Source organism: Paroedura picta, chromosome 8 (assembly GCF_049243985.1).
Source record: "Paroedura picta isolate Pp20150507F chromosome 8, Ppicta_v3.0, whole genome shotgun sequence".
Classification (NCBI taxonomy): Eukaryota; Metazoa; Chordata; class Lepidosauria; order Squamata; family Gekkonidae; genus Paroedura; species Paroedura picta.
In genome coordinates, this window is record NC_135376.1 from 36,311,218 (window position 1) to 36,333,719 (window position 22,502).

Genomic DNA, 22,502 nt, shown 5'->3' on the forward strand with positions numbered 1-22,502 from the left:
AGGCTAGGTACATTTGACTACTAGTGTTGCTGGGTGTGGGTAGCACTCAGTGGGGCTGGCACCACATTGCCCCTGTGGCTTTCTAGAAATTCTAAGAGGGCTCTTATTCCGTTCCTCTCAATCTTGCATTCATAATATTTACAGGAGATTCCTAAGGATCACATACCAAAAAAAAAAAAAAATTCCCGGTGGGCAACTCTGCCTGACTTTTTCCCGGTTTGCCCGTGGGGACACATGCCACGCCAGAGGCAAACTCCCTGTAAGCATCACTTGTAAACCTGCCTGACTCGTTTCGGGCGCGCGCGCGTCCCGGAAGCTGGGTTAGGGTATAGACGTACAACGCAGGTCCGGACCTCAGCGCCCAGCGATCAGCAAGCGTCTGGGAGAGCGCGCGGGCGCGTTGACGCCTCTGTGTGTGTGTGTGTGTGTGTACGGACCCCACCCACCTGCTGACTTGGAGCTCGTGGAAGGCCGAGGCTGACGCTCCGCCCCTAGACGTCGGCGGCACCCAATGAGAGCCGCGTGTGTAGCCGGAGGGCGAGTGATGGCGGTGGCCTCCCGAGGCGGAAAGCCGAGAGGGCGCGACTGTGCTCGGGCGAGGGAGGGCGTGGGCGCGCGGCTGATTCGGCCGGGCAGCGCCTCGGAGCAGTAACCGTCGGCCGCGGCTCTCTGAGGTAAAAGCAGCCGAGGCGGCGCGGTGCGGTGCGCGGGAGCCCTGCAGGTCGAGGCTGGCGCTCCCTTCCCCTCAGCCGCGGGAGGGCCGACCTACAGGCGCAGCCCCGCAGGGTCCTGCTGAGTTCTGCCGCCGCCCACTCGGCGGCTCCGGGGGGCTCGCGGCCCTACACGGCTCCGTGGCCGCTGCGGGGTCGGTCGGGAGAGGGCTCTGCTGCTGGTGCTGGTGCTGTAGAGGCGACCCTTTGCCCGAGACAGTAACGTGGCCGTTCCCTGCGCCCTCAGCCCCCTCCCCCTGGAGTACGCCAGGGCGGCGCGAGTGGCACCGGCTCGCCTCCCGTTTCTTCGGAGCGCCGGACGGGTTTTCCTGCGGATCTTGACCGGGAGCCTCGGCTGAACAAACCTTGCCGTTGTCTCTTGTCGCCAAGCGTGTGTGGCGCGAAGGTTTGTAGGAATAATATCTGCGCGCTTTATTAAACTGTTGGATGGATCGGAGCCTTTAAACGGTTGAAATAAGCAATGAAAGCGGTTGCTTTCCCCCGATTGCGGTTTTTAACAAGCCTGGCTCATCGGGCTATCATTAGGGTAGATTTCATGCAAGTACGTCAGTTTCTCCAAGAAGTTGAATGAAAAGGGCAGTTTTCTTCCAGAAGGCTCGCGGAGACTTTAAAAAACTGTATTTTAAGGGTCACGATCGGAAAGCTGTGTACACTGTTTCTGTGTACATTGTTTCTGGGTACATTTCTGTGTACATTAATTAATTAATCAAACCAGTTGTTGTTGCTATTTTAAGACGTTTTGGTAGTAGACATGTTGAAATTCATTGATCTTTTTGGAGCTTAGCCTTAACGAGTTTACTGAACGTCGCAGATTTGTGGTATGAAAAGTGTGGCAGCTAAGTGTGCCCAGCTATGTGCAGTGGCCTCTATCATGCTGCCTACCTACAAGGGCATACCCACAATAATGCACACATGCATGTAGTACAACACGATTTGAGCCCAATGGCACCTTTAAGACGAAGAAAGACCAATACTCACAAAAGGTTATGCCTTGACTAAATCTTTGTTGGTCTTAAAGGTGCCATTGGGCTCAAATTATGTTGTATTACTTCAGACCAACACGGCTATCCTCTAGAATCTGCATGCATGTAGTGTGTGTGATAACTGTACATATTAATTTTGCTATCTTTACTGAAGGGGAATTCCTTTCACATAGAGAATCAGCAGCGTGTCACAAACATCACCAAGGGCTGTTTCTCCCATAGCTGGTTTCAAGCTGTAAAGCTAAACTGGAAGAATGAGGAAAGATATTGCAAAACAGAAAAGCCATTAGTTTATAAAGTGATTCAAAACAAAATCTAAGCATGCTGCAGTCTATCCAGAATTAATAAATAGGCTAAACAGGGAAAGGGGCAGTATGGTGTCCTGGTTGGAATGTCAGGTGAGCACTGAGGAGTCTCAGACAAAGTCTCTAAAAGCATCACACACCTGTGAAGTTCATTGAATGACTTTGGGTTAGTCACTCAGCCTAACCTACATCGTAGTGTTGTCATGAAGATAAAAAGGGCAGAGCCATGTGTGCCAATCTGACTTCTTGTGAGGAACAGTATAAGAAGGTGATAGAAGTTGGCTACAGTAGAATAAAACAACAATCTCAGCTAGCATGTTCTCATACACAAAGAAAAATGCTTTTATTTGATTCTAGAACTTGAATGAGCCAGGCAATATAACCAAATGGGCTTCTGTGGGAAGGTAGTTAGGGCAACTACTGAAAAGTCCCTGCTTCTTATCTACCAGTGGCAGTATTTTGAAATACAGGTGTTCACTTTTGTCACTTCCAACAAAAGATAGATGCATGAATATTTGGGAGTTATTTCCTGTTTCCAGATACCACATATACAGCACATTGAAATACCATGGTCTCTTGCAGTCTAATATGGTATTTACTGTATAGCAGATTTCATGTACTCATATAATCCTAGATTTCTTCTGGGATCTCAGGTGAAAAGTGCAATTCCTGTGCTATGAAGAAATTTATTGATTACATTTTTACCTTGCCCTTCTTCCAAGGAGCTGACGGTGGTGCTCTTCATTTTATCTTCACATCTGCTGCATTTGTTTATTTTTAGATTTTTACCCTGCCGTTCCTCAGGGGACTCAAGGCGGCTTACAACAGGTTGAAAATACAATAATTAAATATACGTTTCAAAATTTCATTACAAAAAAATCTGTGGCTGCCTCTTCTTGCATAATCAAATAAGATTTACTGTAGGACATGTGGAACATTTGGAGTGGTGCCTACTGGTAGACTTTTGAACAGGGAGGCCAGCATTTTCTTGGTGTTATTTCTGGGCTCAACCATAGCCTGGTGTTACAGCTCTGTCTTACAGGCCCTGTAGAACTGGTTAAGGTCCTGCAGGGCCCTAATTTCATTAGGTAGTGTTCCACCACGGCCGAAAAGGCCCTTGCCCTAGTTGAAGCCAGTTTCACCTCTTTGGGGCTGAGAACCCCGAGCAAATTCCAGTCACTAGATCACTCTTTTTTGGTGGGGGGGCATAATGGAAGAGACAGTCCTGAAGATACAAGGGTCCCACACTGTTTAGGGCTTTAATGTTGTAGGTCATGCTGAGGGAAACAGTGACTGCCCTATTGTTAACCACTGAAGGCCTTGACAGAAGGCTTGCACTATACGGTTGAACTTACCAATGAACTCAGTGGGAGTAAACTGTTGAATAAGCTATAAGAAATATCTATTTTGTCTAATTTATAGTGGGATATCAAACATATTATAGAAATGTAGCAATATTTTGCAGACTACTGATGTAGTTTTGGATTTTTAGGCTCTGATTGTGTTCAGAACGTATTAATGACAGAAGCCTTTTAAAACCAGCAAAATTTTTATATTCTATATATTAGAAATAAAATTTGTAATCCAGCTCTGCTTGAGCCTTATTGCAAACGACTTGTAACCCTGGAAGGAGGTTCATTTGTCTATGGGCATCAGCAGATGTGGCCCTTATATTTAACACTTTGATATTGCTGCATAGATTTAAATTACATCAGCTTCACACATGGATTTTCATTGACTTCCTATATAAGTATAGGAAGTATAGTAGACTTCCTATATAATTATGTAAGAGAACATCTTTTCTCATCCCATTGTGTTATAGAACATTTTGACTGGCTTGATAGAAAGTTTATCTTTGCAACATTTATATATTCTTTTTTATATATCTGCTACAGATACCATCTTGTCTAACATTTTTAGTGATTCGGTATCTGAAAACTAGTTTTCTGTGTGTTGTAGTCACTTTGTTCTGTTTTCTCTGGATTCTTCCCTGTCTGGTCCATTGCAGAAATTGGTCTGTAAGAGTTGTGTTTGCTTTACTGCAATCAGGTGGCCTAGAAAAACAGAATTGACATGCATTTCTTACAGATTGTTTATAGTAGTTTATTTACCTAAAAGACATTAAATCTGTTTTAGTTAATGATTTGGAGTCTTATTTTGGCTTTTCTGAGAAGGCAGTTAACTACGTTTACTTAGACTGCATTCAGATGTCACAAATTAACTGAAGTTTATTTGTGATGAGAATAAGCCTGTATTCCTCATACTGTATTCTATCCTCTTTTCCTTGCATGTAGAGCCAGGATTGAGAATTTCTGGTTTAGAGAGTCCTTAATCTAAAAACGTTTTGTTATAATGTCCAAATTTGGTCACGTTAACAAACACCATTTTTTCTCTTCTCTGCAAACTGGGATTCTATTCATTTAGAAGATGCTGCAACAAAATGTAGCTAGATTACACACTTGAGACTTCCTGGTTTATGAAGTATTCATTGTGAGGAGTTCATGAAACCATATCATAGGCACATATTGTCACTCATTATGGTTTGTATCTTAATGTTATATCTAAATAAAGGTTTCCAATATACTTATTTAAGAGGTTTTAAAGCCCCCTTTATATTCCTAGCTACTATTTTAGCTTGTCTAGATAAAGAGATCTTATGGCTTTTCTCCTGACAAGAAATGTAATTATTAATATTTAGTTATTAAAACATTTATATCTTGTCTTTCCTCTTGGCTCAAGGCAACTTGGGATATAGGGATTTCTGGAAGAACGGAAAAGGAAGGCAGGCATCAACTACCAATGCCCTTTTAAAAGTCCTTGCAATTCATATGTTGAGGGCAACAACAACAAGTGGTTTTAGAGGAATAAAGAGATTGTGGAGAAAATGGCATTTTCATCTATATGATTATTTGTTTTATTTTTATGCTGTATTTATTATTTGTTGTATTGTGCCCTATAAATATTCTTTTAAAAGTGATATTCCTGACTTGACATTTCCAATAAAGGTATTGTCAAGTTTTGGTCTTCAGATTAAGATGGTCTGAAGTACAAGACAAACTTTTAAGCATAGACAGTTCGGAAACCAACTGGAGGCTTGAAGAACTCTTGTGTTCAAATAAACTCAATAAATTTATCTCTCTTCTCACTCCCCGCCCCCATCACAGGAAGGGGTAGGGGAAAAGAAGTCAAGACTCTTACATTCTGGTGAGAAATTTTAGTCTTGCGTTTTGGTGAGAAATTTCACTCACGTAATTAGTAAAACACAGTGATTGGGAGATCTAACTTGATATGCTGCATTATGCAAACTATTTAAAATAAATCCTTGCCCCCAAAAACATATACAGACAAAATTGCTGAGAATCAAGCTAGGTTTTAAGGTGAACATGGATGCCAATTCTCAGTCTTCCAATAAATAATAATAATAATGGTTAGAAGAATATTTCCATATGTTCGACAGCCTCATCTTACTTTTGGGCAAATGCATTGCATGTTCTTTATTGAAATACATAATTTTTAAAAGTAAAAGTGATTCTCTATTTCTTTTGTCTCAGTTTTGGATATTACTTGATGGTGAAACATGGGAGAAATAGAAGGCACATACAGAGTACTGCAGACTCCAGGTTCTCGTTTGGGAGTTCAGAAAAACACTGGAGTAAGCACGCTGGAGCCAGGTCAAAACTTCTCCACGGCCATAACTTCAGCACCTCCTAAAAGTCATGACCGGTCTACACAGATCAAGATAAAGCTGTTGGATAATACAATGGAGGTATTTGATATTGAGGTAAGGAAAACACTTGTACTGCATTCAGCTTTAGATATTTTAAAATATTTATGAGGTGGCTTCTCTTCCAGGCAACTATAGCCCAAGTTTGGTAAGAGATTAAAAGTTATGTCAGGTATTAGCCCTCAGTGTAGATGGCAGTATCTGGTGGCATGTTTAGTGATACATAAAGCGCTGTGTCATCAGCATGCTGTTGCAACTCACTCCCAAAACTCTGGGAAGTCTCATTTACTTTTCATGTACAAATATTGAATTATATTATAGAGAGCATAGAATCCTGTGACACTCACTATAGCAGATCCCATGAAGTCCAATCCTTATCTCTTGCCTTCACTTTCTGCATCCTGCTATTCAGAAGAGACTCAGGCCACTTCAGAGCTACATTTCCAAACCTTACATCTGATGAGAAAGGATACAAAATAATTAAACATATCCAAACCAGCTGATAGATTGAGAACCAGTAGGGAAGCATTTCTCTTACCTAGCTGTAAGAGGGCTAAGGTCACCCAAAACATTTCTGTTTCAAAGCCAGGCTTGACTGAAATGGATCCCGGGGAGATGTGTCATCCACAAGTTGTTTATTCTTGAATCAAAGTGAAAGTTAAAAAATTATTTTAATTAGTGAGGAGTTAACAGTTCTGCATAATACTAAATATAGTAAGTCCATGAAAAAATTTCACAAGCCACACCTTGTGTCCAGGCTACAGGTAGCAGCTCTCACATAACCCAGAACTTTGTTGACAGAGAGAGAAGACTGGAACAATCCATACAAACAGAGACCTCTATCACAGAACCTATTGACAATTGAGTATCTGGGTTCATACTTGGTAGATTTTTTATCAGCAAGTAATTATGCAAAAATATCACACCTAAAGGCCAAATTTCTGTTTTTGTTACTTCATTTTAGGTGCAATTCAACTGATCCCGTGGTAGTGATAATATATAGTTTGCTCATTATGATTGCCACCAATCACAATCCTTGTAGCTTTGCAGCATTCTCTGTTGGATTCACCATGAGTTTTCTCTCACTTGATAAAAGACTGACCATAGTACTTCAGTCCTTTTACACCACTGTGAAATTGCTCAGCTTAGAAAACTAAATCTAGCATGTGTTTTGGGCCAGGCATCAGGCCCAAACAACATGGTATAGGCTTGTGGTGGCCAAGAAATTTTGAACCTGATAGAGGCAAGATGACCTCCACGTGTCTATTGAAGTCACCCAAGTCCAGCACTGTACAGACTCTCAAGACAGGGATCCTGTTGGCAAATTAGGTAGATAATAAAAATTTTAAAGATATCCTACATATTAGAGGTAAGTATATACTACATGGTAATCCTAAAGTGAAATTTTGCAAATTGGCAATGTGCAATCATGGAGATTTGTTGCTTAAGACTAAGTTTCCTGCCTCATACCTAGTTTTTGATTGACAATGTGTTATTGTTTGTCATTTAACTTCTGCTGCAGTGACTCATGTATTTATGGCAACAGTCTATATTCTTTTAGCTGGTACAATGGTCAATTATATTTTTGACTGGGTAGAATGCCAGTTTTCATGTACAAAAAGTTAATAACACCTTGGACTGAACTCAGTGGGACAGTTCTCATTTTCAAGGTTGGTAATCCTTACTTTTTGTAAATAATATGTACTCATAGTTAGCACATGTCTCTGTCTCTGTAAAGGATCAGTTGTACTCTAGAAATAACCATTGTGAGTTATGGAAGATATAGTCCTCTAATGATTCTGTGTTGTCTGTTTAATATTCTAAAGGCGAAAGATTTATGCGATCTGAAGCGAAACCAGAGTAAAGGGAACAGACAACAGAAAAGAGTAAAAGTCTCTGATGTATATATTAATGTATATATTAATATATTACAGATATTTTTTCAGTCTTGATAGTTGGCAGCTTTATGTCTGGCAGAGAACTGAGGTGTGTTATTCCTAGCTACATAGTGTAGTATGTGTTTTTCTTGAGATTCCTTCTGTTTCAAGCATAACTTACTTAGTAAGCTGTTAAGGAGAGAAATGTATCTTATTTCACTGGGATGTATTTTGTGGCTAGCTTGATAGACTAGTTTTAGACTAAGGGTCATGGTTAATCAGTGTCTGTGGATGTCCTCCCACACAAGGTCTTATGTCTCTTGTAGTGCTGTAGAGAAACAAGACACGTGAATATTGTTGCGATTAATGTTACAGTTTGCTCTAAGTAAATGGTTTTGTATGGGAGCAAGTATCGTGAGCATTTTGTTAAGTCCTCTTACATATCATAAACTTAATTTTTTAATATTTGAACCGAAGCTGGAAAAGTGTCCAAAAAGCTGGGAAGGTGCCATCTGTTAGGTTATAAAATAGGCTTATCTGTTCACCCTCAATTTGAGCCATTTGACCACCCCTCCCTCACTCTCACACCTGTGTGCTTGTTGATGAAGATAGGAATAGGAACTTTCCCATCTGTTCTCTTGTTTTTTATAGAGAATATTTTATGAAGGATATAAAGAGGCAATATTTTCTAGTACTTAAAAAAATCTGATGATTTTAGGCAGCATTTTTCTTTAGAAATTTAGAGCAACTGTCCATTACAAATGGATGTATTATTCCTTTTGTTGCAAAGAGATGTGAGATTCTTCTCAGTATCTTAGCTGAGCAACACCTGCTTAAAGTTACTGATAGTGTAACTTGAGTTTTGGTTTTGCAACTAAGGAAGTATAGATTTTTATCTTAAATGTGTGACTCTTTATAAACATGTTTTCCCACAATGGGAGCTTCTCAAATGTGTCATTCAATGTAGGCAGCTTGAGTTAGCTACCATGCTAAAGAACGCCTCTGCTATTTGATGCAAATCAGTTACTTTAAAGATGTTATGAGAAGGAGACAGAGAAAAAACACCTCTTCTTGTTTTCCTCACTTCCATCATCTCATCACTATCTGGTTTGATGTTTAAGGGTTTACTTTAATCCTTAACTCTTATTTTGCTCCCTTATATATTTGGGAAACAGCCTCTTGTCCAGGGCCCTGTCCGTCCAGGTCCACTCCCTCCAGCTGCCTCCCTCCCTCCTTGCCTGCTAGAAGCCTTGTGGTTGCAGCCTCCATTGTCGCCCACAAGGAGAGAGCCAGCGACAGGGCTTTGCGGCCCGCAGATATGCTCCTGCTGGGAGGGAGCTGGGAGGGGGGAAGTTTGCAGCCTTCCTGCGGGCTGCAAAGCCCTGTTGCCGCTGGCGGGGGGGGGGTTTCCACTAGCGTGCTTTTTGGGCCAAAGGGAGCCACGGCCACCCTCTCATGCCCTCCTGCCTGCTGCCCCTTTCAAAGCCCATTTTTAAAATTGTCTTTGATACTAATCTTTAAACCGCCCGTGGCGCCGTGGGCACCACGGACTAAATAAAAAGCTAAGGGGTTCTAGGGTGGGATGTGTCCGTGATGAGGAAGGGTCCGGATTGGACCCTTCCTCCGAACAGACAATCGGAGGGACCAATCGGCAGGCACTGCGCGCCTGCCGATTGGTCCCTCCGATTCCCAGCCCCAGCAACTGCGAGCCGCGCACAGCACGGCTCGCAGTTACTCCCTTAGCCACTGGCCTGGTGCTTTGGGGGGGGCCTCCCCGCTACAAGCCTGCCCGACTGCCCAACGGAGCGGCCTGCGTACCTGGCCAACGGCCCGCCGGACGACCAGGTAAGCTGCCGCGGCCCTCCTCTCTCCTTTCCCCTTCCCCCTTATCGCCTTTCAAGGACCATTTTTAGAAATGGGCTTTGAAACTAGTAAACAAATAAATGAACAAACAACCCAGTTTGAAACAAACTGATTATCTCCATTAAAATGCTTTCAGAAGCTGAGTTTAATCTGTCTCCTAAATTATTGGGAAGACTAGTAGAAGCAGGAGAGAAGAATGAATTTCCCCCCTGGCTTTAGGACTCCTTCCCTGATGGATGGTTCTCGCTGCTGTTGCTAGGGTGGCAGGATAAAAAACTTCTTCCTCTTCCTGTCTCCTTGCTAGAATTGCCCATCTTCCTCAGTTTTTCTCCTGCCTCTCAGGGAGTGTGGTTGTCTGAGCATTTGCTCTTAATCTATTTCTTAGCAAAATCTAATTCTAATTTCTAATTCTAATCCTAAATTTCTTCTGTTCCTTATCAAAGTCTATTTCTAACCCCCATACCCCGTTTTCTCCTTTCCTCTTTCTTTAGAGAATGTGGGAGAAAGACCTTAGCAGATTGAGCCATTAGAGCTCATTGGCTTGTGGTTTTTTTTAACAATAGTAGTGTCCTTATGGCAACTAACTTGTTAAAGGATGATTATTTGTCCGATTTGGACCCTAAGTATTAGGGTTTCTTTCATAACTGCACTGCATCTATTCAGTATGTGATATTAAGATTCATGTTTAAGTTTTCTTGGTGGGCTGTATTATTCAAATAAAAATTCCTTTGTGTATTTCTTTCATTTTGGAGAATGTTATATCTTTTTGATTAAATTGAGGGTGTACTATTCAGATCTTAATACATCAGCATGGTTTGTGTGCAACTCTGATAAACCTGGTTTGAAAATGTATATGCTTTATTGTCATCTTACGTTGGTGTTTACTGTTTGTTTTATTTGAAGTCTTAGTTGTATATGGTTGACTGTGACTCACCACATTCTGATGTAAAAAAAATCAGGAACTGATTTTGTACCTTAGAAGTTTCTTTATTGAGCCATACAGGAAATAATCTAGAAGTTTTTGCACTAGCCTGTGATTTCCTGTGGTTACACAGAAATATTCAGCTGCTGACTGAAGGGAGATGTAAAAGATATATAAATACATAAAATTGTACAGTCAGCATTAAGAATTACTGTTTAAAACGAAGCTGGAAGAAGATAGAATATAATTTCATAAGTAGTCTAGTCAGTCTGTCCAACAAAATTACTATGTAATAACATCTTCTATGTAATAAATAAAGCAATTTTGGGGGACAGTATTTAGCAAAAGTCACACATTTCTTACTTCTCCCAAAGAAGGAATGGATTAAATTCAAGTTTTAAAAAATATTCCTATCCTTCCATTGTTCATGCTTCCATCAGGCATTTGTTTATCATGCTATGAAAATATTAACAGCCTTAAATATGCAGCTGTGGGAGGACTAGGCTCATTTAAACCTCCTAAACCATATACTACAAGAATATAAAAGCTGTTAGCATAGACAGTGTCTTGATGCTCAAGTAGGGGGAAAATAGACAGAATTCCAGAGACAATCAGTGCCAGATGTTTGTCATGACTTTGAATACTCTAAATATGGCCAGTGAGCATATTTTTAACTTCCCTTAGAAGACAGTTAGTAATTCATGGCTGTGGGTATTACAGGCTTTTAAAAATAAAGCAATTTAGGCTTTCCATTCTCTCTGTCATTTGGTCTGCTAAACAGTTTAACCTTTTATTTTGTAAATGGCTTTGCTTTGCAATTGCTTTTGCGAGAAACCATTTTACCTCCCATGCACAACTAGCCCCACACCTCTGTAGCTGCCACCCCCTGCAACAATAAGTTATCTTTAATTTACCCCTAAACAGGGTTCTTTGAAATGAGTAGCAGATTTGGGAATGTCCCAGATGGAGCACCAACCAAATGCCTCTGGAAAGCTCAGTGGCTTTTACTTTAGAAGTTGAGCATTGATTTGAAGCTCAAATAATATTCCGATTTGTCAGTTCAGCTAACTGAGGCAGTGGGCTGCTGTGATAAATTCGTGAATTTGAGTCTGTCATCAACTTACTTGATGGCTTTGAGCAATGTAGAGATAAGATTAATCTACTTTACAGGGTTGTTGTAAGGATTACAGCAAGGTAATTATGAAGATCCTTGCTGACTCAGACTTTTGATCCATATCTAGTCTATCATGTTAAACAGAGTGGCGTGCTAGGTGTCTCCAGGAGACCCATAGACAGGATACAAACACGGTAGCTGTCCTGTATTCTTTTCCTACCACCATCAACTGATAAATTTCCTCAGTAGCCAACATGACTGAAAATATTTGATGCACATATCCTTAAATATGCCTTCTTAAAAGTCATTGGTAGTCCTTGTAAGGGCAGAAAGGTGAAATATACATTTTGTAAATAAAAAATAAAATGTAAGATACCAGTGTTATTAATACAACTCTTGATAGTGGTTTTGAAAATTTTCAAGGCATTCCACATCTCAGGCACTGGATTTTTTAAAATTACTTTTCCTGGCCCAGATAAGAGAAAAAAGAGGATCTAGAAGGAAGAAGGCGAAAGAAGCAAATGGGCCTCTCTGAATTTGTGGTCATCAGAGTTCTTCTAAGAATTTTGGGTTGCTTTTTTAAGGCAAAAAGTAGTTGGTCAGTTCTAGCAATACACATATAAAGTGGGTGTTGCAAGGAAGGCAGATTCTAGGGCAATTCTGACTATATGTATATATTTAAAATACCAGAATATGTCCCCTAAAAACACAGCTGCTGCAAGCCTCAGAATGGAGTGCCTCCTGAGAACACACATTGTTTAAAGCAGGGGTAGTCAAACTGTGGCCCTCCAGATGTCCATGGACTACAATTCCCATGAGCCCCTGCCAGCCTTCACTGGCTGGGGCTCATGGGGATTGTAGTCCATGAACATCTGGAGGGCTACAGTTTGACTACCCCTGGTTAAAGTAATAATTATGTTCCATGAAGAGCTCCATTTGTTGACATTGCTCCAATCACAAAACTGCATTCCAAAAAAAGTCCCAAATTTACATTCCTGTGCATCTCTACTCCAGTGTACCCTGGTCTTCCTCCCTGTATTGCTTCTTTCACATCAATCTATTCCTTTTCCAGCTGCATCTCTGTGCTGTCATATTAGCTTAAAATAATTTGACACAGTATTCTGGGTCTTGCCATCCTGACATGGTAGAAAAACTTTGAGCCTTGTAGACATAGATCTAGTACCATGTAAAACATGCTAGGTAGTTTGTATTTTTTACTGCTGAAGACTTGAACATCCCACTTTGTGAAAAACAAACTTACCTTTTTATAGATGGCTGCTCTTTTATATTAGTTGATGATGATGATGATTGTGAAGCTGCCTGAATAGTCATCACTTTACTGCTAAATGTATTAAAATGTAACCGCATGATATTGTAGTTATGGGGCTGGATTCAAAGAGCTACTTCCAGCATACCCAAAAAGTATACTTGTCCAGTGGAACTTAGCTTTATTTTGTTTATGGCTGAACTCCAAATTCATGGGATGCTGTTTCTGAAACACAGCCATGGGATAGGGCTGCTGTTTCTGAAAAGAAATCATGTGTCCCCTTTGAACATACGAAAATAGCTGTGTGATTCTCTGAATCATAGCCAATATCTAATTTGAGTATAGCCTGACTGATAAACATTCTGCAGACTTTTACTATGAGTCAGAGAATTTGTAGAAACAGCAGATGGATCTGCATATCTCTACAGAGGGATATATTGTATGCATGGGCATCTGGTGGGCAGAGGATAATTAACTGGTACCCACCAAATACTTCTGATGGAATGTTTTCTGTCAGTACAGTGAGACGTGTTCTCTCTCCTCCATACAGCCCCAAATGTCCCCATGATATTGCTTCTGGGGGACAGGGACTTCCAGGAACAGAGTAAGGGAGGAGTTTGAGAGGGGAATTGGTGAAAATTGTTCATGCAATCCATTCTATCTGTGAAAATCTTCCACAGGTTCCATCACCAAACTTACGGTTGTAAGTGCACTACCAAGTACAGGCTCCACCTTGTGCATTCTTTCAAAGCAAAATCTGTGCCAAGGGAAGGTAATTTTTTTATAGCATGAAGCTGCATGTTAATATTGCATAATTTATTCTGCAAACCATGGGCAGGGTTTAGTTTGAGCAGAGCTCTCCCTGGCTCAGCACCACCCTACATTTTGTTATCCTGGAAAAGAGCCCCAAAGGAACAAATTTGCATTGCTGACCAATTCTGAAGCAGCAAGCACGTTTGCAAAATAAAACAGGTATCCAGGAGCATTTTAGGAGAATTTATTCCAACATAACTTTTTATGACTCACTTCATTGAATGCATGAAATGTATCTGTAAATGGACTGACCTACTGGATCCACAAAATAAAGGTGGAGGGTAGGGGCAGGGAGATATTATCTAATCAAGAATAATCAGTTCACTCAATTGGTGCGGGCAACTCCCCATTGTTGTAGATAAGCAAGGAGGATTAAAGAAATCTAGTACAGGATGAAACATGATAAACTGATATATTAGACAGCTACATAGTTATATCTGATATAATTAACATCTATAAGAAGTGTGATATGCGGGTAAGGAATCCCAGTTCCTTGTGAAGATCTAAGTGGGGAAGTAGTCTTTTTACTGTGTGTTACATTTATTTATTTATTACATTACATAATTTCATTGAGTTCCTTTCAATTTACGACAACCCTATGAATTAATGAATTCTAAAACATATCATTAACAGCCTTGCTCAGGTCTTACATAATGAAAACATGTCTTCCTTTACTGAGTGAATCCATCTCATGTTGGGGGTTTTTCCCTGCTGTCTTCCACATTTCCTAATGTTGACTTCTCCAGAAAGATTGTCTTCTCAAGATATAATCAAAGTTTAGGTTAGCTTCAGTTTAATCATTTTAGAATTTACTAATCAATTCAAATTCATCAATTTCATGTTGAATTCTCTTTGAAGGTGTTTTTTTTGGGGGGGGTGAGAATAGAATGCCCTAGAAGCTGGTTCAGTGATGCGAGCACTGTGCTGTGTAAGCTCAAGCCCTACATGAAGCTTAACCTTATTTTGGACTCTGTACCTGCTAAAAATTTCTAAGCAATTTGGATCTTACTAGTTCTATTTAGTAATGTTGATTAATTAAGTTGTTATTTGTGGTAACGAGGTTTAATTACTACGCTTGTATTGGAGAAAATTGTGGTTCAAATTCTTATTCAGCTGTGAAGTTCTTATGCTGCCCTATGACAAATCACTTTTTCTCTCCAGTGTATCTTACCACATAAGGTTGTTGGCATAATATGAAAACTTCACAGCTAGTACCTTTTTACCTGTTTGGAGAATGGTAAGATACAATGTATTAAATAAAAGAACTGCAATTTGATAGTATAAAGTACAATAAAAAAACTGCTTCTCTAGAATGATGATTATTTTTTTAAAGGAAAGACTAATAAAACACGCATATAGTTATTAAGATGCACCTAGAGAAGAAGAATATTTTACCTCTGGTTTACAATCTGGTTTAAAAATGTCCTGGAGAACAGGGGGCCCAAGAAAGCAACATGGGGAAGATGGAGAGCTGTTTCAGTATATGAGAAATGCCCTTCTTGCATATGTGGAATTTTTCTACAGGAACCAACTCTTTGGGAGCTGGAATTAAAAACTTTAAAGTTAGGGATAAACCACATGAATCATTAGTGATCATTCAAAGCAATGAGATGGAGGTCCTGTTAGCTTTTCTGCTTAGTTTTATGTCAATGTACTGTATAAAATTTAACACTAGAAGCTAGATCACAGCTTTTGAATATTATATTGATATTTTAGCTTTTATTTCTGCAATGCTAAGTCACAAGTCCCTTTAAATTAAGTATCTGATTAAACATTGATTCCTTTTTGTTTTTGTCTAGTGGTTTATGGTCTTTAGGAGTTATTTAGTATCAGAATCTTAACCCTGTAAAATAGTAGTTTAAAATGGTGATCATATCACAAGTCCAGTTTCTCTGGAGCCATGCAAAGTCTAAAGGAGTGGATACCTCAGTTTGTTTCCATGAGAAGAGAATTCTATGTTTCCATGAGAAGAGAATTTGTTCAGAATGAATTACTGTATAAATATGTTTTGAAATACATGTAAGTAATTGAACTGAATATATGTAAGTCATTTGATTGAACATTATGATTATAACTAAACAGGTGGATGAAGTTAATAAAGGCCTTAACATTTTCAGTTGAATGGGGCAAACTAGTGAAAAACCATTCAGTATTCTGTTCCTTGAGTTCTTATTCCCTTACAATAAGACTGCATTCCTGTAATATTAAAACAAGAAAGGCTAACAGCTATAGAGAGATTTGGGTCACTTCTCAAGAATGCAAACTGTGTTTGGAATGCATAAAGGTATAGTTGGAAAGTTTTTAAAAGCTTCATACGTTTGGTAAACATGGAATAGGTTATACATGAAAAAGTTTGGGTCTAGAAAGGAAAGTTATACTATAAAATTTCTTCAGATAGTGTCTCATAATGCATGCATCAGTAATCATCAGAAGCTATTGCTTGCCTCCAAAAGGCAGAAACATGGCCTCAGATGCCAAAAAATTGTACCTGTGAGATAAGATCAAGGATTCTTTTGCTGTTGGTGCAAAGTATTAGGTTATGCAAATAGCAAAACTTAAGAAAATTGTTCTTTCTTGAATCTGTGGGCCTGTCAACTCGCCAGAAAGTTTCCAATCAGGCTTGATAGCAAGCTAGGTGTCAAACCAACAGCACAAGTCTCCAAAATAAGCAACTCAGAAAATAATAACAGCTAACTTACTACCTAACACTTTGAAGACAGCATTAGGTAGCTTAGGCCGATTCCGCACAGGCCGAAAAGGCCAGGATGGTAATCATATGGCAACAAGGTTAATCCCCACTTCCACATGATATTGTTGCCACGATAGGCATCTCCTAGGCCCAGCATGGATTAGGCTGCCATTGCCCCTCTGTAAGGGAATTTCTGCGTTCCTTAGGTGCTCTGAGGGCCAACAGGCCTGAAGGAGACAGGAAATGCTCCACAGCTTTGTGCCACTTCAGGGCCGAATGGAGCATTTTTGTCTTTTTTTCCAGGAAGGTGGGATTGCTCCCTAGTGTAGCGGAACCGCCCCACCTTGTCTGCCACCAAAATGTGTCCCCCATGGGGACACAGAAAGCAACAGAGCATGCAGCTCCACTGCAACGCATCAACTGTAGACTGGAGTGGTGCCGCCAGTACAGAACTGCTCTTCATTTTACTTTTCTGCTCAAGTACACTTTCTATGATGCTGAGAGCAATTCATAGGTGCAGGCAGCCCTTTAGTTTCAGGAAATCCTAGCTGCAAACCTTCTCTCTAGTTCTCATTCTGAGGCCAGTTATAAGTTTTGGCCTATTTGAGTTAGATGATGACCATGAACCAATCAGAACATGCTCTTGTTAGAACCCTCTGGAAAATTATCTCATCAGTCTAATTCTCCCCCACCCTTCTCCAGCTCTCACGTGAAGCCAGTTATCCCATCCACTCTTCAGTCTTGAAGATGATGAGGCCCATGGTCTCCTAACCCCAACTAGGAATGCCTGCAGGATGGAACCAGCATGAGATAATACATATTAATCTTTGAGAGGAGGGCTTGGGATTGTTTTGCCTGACAGTTGCTAGATCTGGGTTGGGAAATACCTGGAGATTTTGAGGGTCTATCCTGAGGGTGACGGGGTTTGGGGAGGGGAAGGACTTAAATGGGATATAGCACTATACAGTCTACTCCAGGTAAACCTATCCCTGTCACCAGGAGGTCTCCAGCAACCAACTGGTGGTTGGCAATAAGTGGCTTTGCCCTTTGTAGGAGAACTAGAACACATATTCTAGTTGCCTGTATGAAATGTTTGCTTGTGTGTGCACTCCCACTCCTTCAAACATCCTTCCTGGTAATGGTCAAGTTTGGCTGTCTTCAGAAATCCAGTCAAGATCTGCTTTTTCTGCAAAATGGTGTAGGCATATCTTTAACTCCAGTATAGTATTATGAAAAGGTTACATAGATATGAGCTCTGTTGGTAGAAAGGGAGTAGGCAGGAGAAAGCTTTGGAGAAAATTGGTTATATCTGAAGGCTTACTTGTTAAGTTATCTTTGCCATTTCATCCTTGCTGATGCAGCATACTCAGACTGGTGTGGGAGGTCTGAGTTGGGGCTATAATGAACAGCATGGAATTTATATCTGGAGGGAGGAATTGGTGATAATCATAGAAGATGACTTTGGATCTGTGCATTTGTGATCTGAGAAATCAAAGATTTAAACAAGACAGAGAAGTAGTGAAAGGTTTCAGTTGATATAGATTTGAAGAAATATTTTTGATCTCATGGTTGTAACTGTTTAAGATGTTTGTATGTTATCTGAAAAGTGTATCTGAAAAAAAAAGTTATCTGGAAAAAAAGCTTTTGTACATGTTGTGATAGTGTAGCATATTGAGATTATAAAACCTATTTTTAATAATTTATATTCCTTATTAATGTCATTATTTTTCTCTCTAACTCAGTTGTTATAGAAAACACCATTGCAAATACTTCTTAAATGTTGCCCTGGAAAGTCTTTAATCTAGTAGACCTGGGCAGCTTCACATTGGCCCATAAGGCCCACACTGTCAGCACCAGCGCTTCAGATAAAATCACTGAGAATGCACGCAGCCGCCCTGAGTGCAGGCGCCTCCCGGCCCAAGGCTCCGGAAGACCCGCGTTAATGCCGGATCTTCTGGAGCTTCCCGGGTAAGCCAGGGCTGCGGCGGTCCTGCGCTGTACATAATTGGCAGCGCCGGGCTTGTTGGGCCGCCCAGCCTCGACCCGCGATGTCCCATAAGGTATACCACTCAGCCCTGTGGGCTGAGTGGCAGCACGGAGCTGGCAAGGCGACCCCCTGCCCCTCCCCACCTCCCCTGGCTGGGCCGCTGCACTTACCTTGGCCAGGCCTCCTAGCCCCGGCCTAAAGGGTGGGCGTGCGCACTACGCTGGGGTAACCCAGCATGCCCCGCTCCCGTGCATTCACGGGAAACAGCGGGGCATTGTGACCCACCGCAACAGCACGGCGCCAGCGCACGGAATCTGGCACCATGCATAAAGGGCCATTGAAAAGTACGTCCTGATCTTTTGATTATTCCTTATTTTACTTTAAAGTAGAATTTGTGGAATGTTGGGGTTAGTGTCGTAATCATCCTGTAACTCTTTCACTACTATAATGCTAACCTATAAATATTTGGCAACAGCTGATTGGGAAGTAAACCATAAAGAGACATTTCTGTTGAAAGGTTTGCGACCTTTAAAGGATCTTGTATAGGCATTCTGCTTTGTCATGAAGATTGTAGCCATATAGTAGAAGATGAGAACTTGCTTTGTGTAGCTTGGATTGAAATGTATGGGATGTTAAACTGATAATATAAAATGCATTTCTCAGTTTTGTGAAAGGGCAGGAGCCCTTATTACTTGGCATGGTTTTATGTTGGCATATGAAATGGAAAATTTTAAAGTGCCATAAACAGCTTGAGGAGATAGTAGAATTTGCTAAAGGGAAAATTTCCTCTCTACTGTTAAGAACCCCAGAGATCAATTTTCCTGGTATATATTTAACTCCAGTCTTCATAACATTTATCTTCAATGTTTGCCAGTATGAGACATCTGCTTCCCTGGGAAGAAAACATTAGTGTATTTAAGGTAAAGTAAAGTCATACCTTGTTAAATACAACCACATTTTTTGTAAACATTTTTATGGGTTGTTGGAATAAATGTTCACTTCTAATAGTTTATATTTCTTAAATAAATAAAAATAAAATGGGAAATACTACAGAAATGAGCTGTATCTAGAGGCAGTTCCCAGAAAGTTCTTTGCACTTGAAAATAAAATTGCATGGTTATTTATCATTCCAGGCAATAATGACTCAAAACTCTGAGGATACTGTGAAAAGTGAATAACTTTGTCAGGATGTATTTCTCTTCCTCTGGGGAAGCTCTGCTTAATTTTTATACCAAATAATAACCATTAAAATGTTGAAAGAAATGCTTCTGTTAAGCACTCAAACACAAAAGCAGTAAACAACCGTGTTTATATTGGGAGCTGTCATGCCACATAATATATTCATCAGCCTTTGTAGATTTCCCATTATGAAGTTTTAGGCTTGAATCCCATTAAGTAGATAACTGTGTTTGGATTACTTCCTTCGAAGAAGATAATTGGCAAAGATTATTGGCCGAATTGGCAGACTGAAGAAGGGTCATCAAAATTGACTTTTATCCAGAACTCCATCTTTTTGAACTTTTATTATTTGAATGCCATACCTTATCTACTTTTGTAGCACCCACGTATTATGTTAGAAGAACTCTGAGGAGTCCATTGTATGTATATTTATTTATTTATTTATTCATTCATTTAATTTATTACAATCATATTAAATTAAGTTTGGGGAATGTTTTACAACTCTCATATATTATGTAGCATGATAGCTCCTAATATAAATGTAGTTTTATTTGCCCAACACAGTGTTTTCTGCTTTTGTGTTTGATGTTTTTTTACACGGTGTACCATCCTTGTTGTTTTTCTGTTAAGTACTCAGCAGTTCTCTAAAAGGATCAATATGGCTTTATCTAATCTGATTCATAATATATTTCAAAACTAAACTTTTTGTTAGACTTGAGAGGGGAAACTGAAAAAGAAGTGGTTAACTTTTTTTTCTCAGTGAACTCATAGATGTAAGACACAGCCTATTCTTTTAAAATATGTATGTTACCTTTCTTTTAGGACTTGCCTTATATTTGATCTATGGTGAATTTGAAAAATGACAAGATGCAAGACCTGTTATAGATTACCTTAAAACTGGCTGTCTAACCTGCTGTATTGTTTTTGTTTTTATGTCACACCTTGAATAAAACTTTTGTTGGTTGTAAAGATGCCAGTGGACTCAAATTTAGTTCTGCTACTTCAGACCAACATGGTTACCCACCTGAATTGAGTTATTAAATATATTTATGATGATTATGAAACAAGAAAGAGAGGCTTCTGGTTCACTTTTTGGAATGCAAGCCAAATATAGGGTAGCATTTTGTCCTTGTGCTTATGCAAAGATGGAGCTGTAACGGACATTGTTTGTTTTAACTTTTTTTTCTGGGATGAATGTGCTTAATACCCACTTGTTTTTGTTATTTTCCAGTCAAAATGTCTTGGCCAGAAGCTGCTGACAGAAGTATATAAAAATCTGAATTTGGTTGAATCAGACTACTTTGGAATTGAGTTTCAGAACATGCAGTCACATTGGGTATGTAACTGAAATTTAGAAGGCTTTAAATAGAGTTCCATTTCATCTGTGTACTTTTTTAGGGAAGAGCTTTGGCATATCCCCTGTGAAAGTTACATTAAAATTGTATCTCAATGTGGGCTATTGAAATAAAATGTATTTAATTGGAGCTATATCAAACTGTAGCCTCTCATATTTTTCTTGAAGTAGCTACCTGGCTGCTTCTGTTTTGGAACAAGCATGATACAATTTCCATGTACATGGTACACCCTCCTTATCCTACCCTCAGATTATGATCAGATTCTCTAAGTACTATATATCACTGGAATTAGAACCTAGCACTGCTGTTTCTTCCCTCATTGATTTAACAAAGCCATTTGCCCTTATTTATACAGTTCTTTTCAATATGTGTTTGCAGTATAGCAAATCATATTTTGTTGTAGGCTTAAATGTGAATAAAAATACATGCAATAAACAGTTGTTGGACTAAAGGTGGTGGTGTGGAGATTTTTACATAAAGTTGTTTAACATTTATTTTTATATTTGGTATTCTGTATTCAATGTTTACCTAATTATTTGATCTTTATTTCTCATTCAGATTTGGCTTGAGCCTATGAAACCCACCATTAAACAAATTCAAAGTAAGGATATATAAATATTTAATATATATATATTTCACGTAGGTATGTATCTCCAAAATCAGAATAAAGATAGAGAATGCAACTTTTGGGGGGATGGGGACAGGGCTGCTATTCTTACCAGGGACTGTTTCCAGAGACCCACCATGCACACAGGATCCTTGTAGACAGTTTAATCAGTTAGATGAGAAATCACTCATGCAAAAAGCAGAAGACAGTGCTGGAGCTATTTTAAAACAGCTTTACAAATAAAATTCTCATGCTTCTTGGATTTTCACATGCTATAAACAGGCATTACCATACTGCTTATTCCTAGCGACTGCTGTTCTGGCATAGTCACTTCATGATAAATTTTTGTTCCTAACCACTGTTTATTACTATCTTACAAATGGCACTTTTCTGTTCTTTCTTGGTTTTATTCCTGTAATTTCCAGTTCTTTTTCTCATTAGTACTCCTAATCTCTTGCCTTATCCTTTTTTAGTAATTCCCACTGAACTGGCAGCTTGGTTATAACTGGCCACTTTCTTGTATTTCTGATCTCTCATCACTTTCCACCACTGTGTATGCTGATGTCCGAGCTTGGAGCAGCTATTGACTGTGCCCTGATGACTGTATGCAGTTATAGTGATGGCGTTTGAGAGCAGTTACTTAGAGTATCTAAATCAATGGTACCTACTCTATGACTTGTGGAACGCATACAGTAATAGAAAATACTATTTATTTGTTTAAAACTTTTTCTGCTGCCTTTCCACCTGAGCAGGGCCCAACGGTTGGCTCACATAACATATTAGAACAATTTAAAATAACATAAAATAATTCACTAAAACACATAAACAACACCAGAACCAATAAGTATTAAATAAACAAAACCTGTTGGCAGAAGAAATTGCTAGACCGACTGATCTTTCTGGTGTTCTTGGCACCATGATTAAGAAAGCCCTTTCTCAGTCCGCCACTCATCTGGCCAAATGGTGGGGGCAATCAAAGCTGGGCCTTCAAAGATGACTGGAGTAAATGGCCAGGTTTAGAAAGAAGAAGATGAGCCATAATGTATGTTGTTCCCAGGCTATACAGGGCTTTAAAGTTCAATACCA

The 22,502-nt window shown here is 39.7% G+C and overlaps 1 protein-coding gene and 1 long non-coding RNA gene across 4 annotated transcripts in view; one reads left to right on the top strand and one right to left on the bottom strand.

Annotated features, from left to right (window-relative positions):
• The first annotated feature begins 442 nt into the window (after nt 1-442).
• The window catches only part of FARP2 (FERM, ARH/RhoGEF and pleckstrin domain protein 2), a 72,913-nt gene continuing 50,853 nt past the window's right edge, over nt 443-22,502 (top strand). Inside the window, exons 1-4 of one of the 3 annotated variants that reach the window (XM_077349040.1) lie at nt 443-674; nt 5,571-5,800; nt 20,686-20,790; nt 21,368-21,410. In XM_077349040.1, the coding sequence (XP_077205155.1) occupies nt 5,597-5,800; nt 20,686-20,790; nt 21,368-21,410 (352 nt within the window). In that variant the 5' untranslated portion in view covers nt 443-674; nt 5,571-5,596. Of the gene's footprint in view, nt 1,117-5,570; nt 5,801-20,685; nt 20,791-21,367; nt 21,411-22,502 lie in introns of all 3 variants that reach the window. The other 2 variants (XM_077349039.1, XM_077349038.1) reach the window with 2 other exon arrangements.
• Nucleotides 3,565-13,798, bottom strand: LOC143843259 (uncharacterized). The gene is made up of 4 exons (XR_013233512.1): nt 12,781-13,798; nt 6,282-6,383; nt 6,091-6,199; nt 3,565-4,073 (listed from the first exon to the last, which is right to left on the bottom strand). It is a non-coding gene; the product is annotated as an uncharacterized LOC143843259 (long non-coding RNA).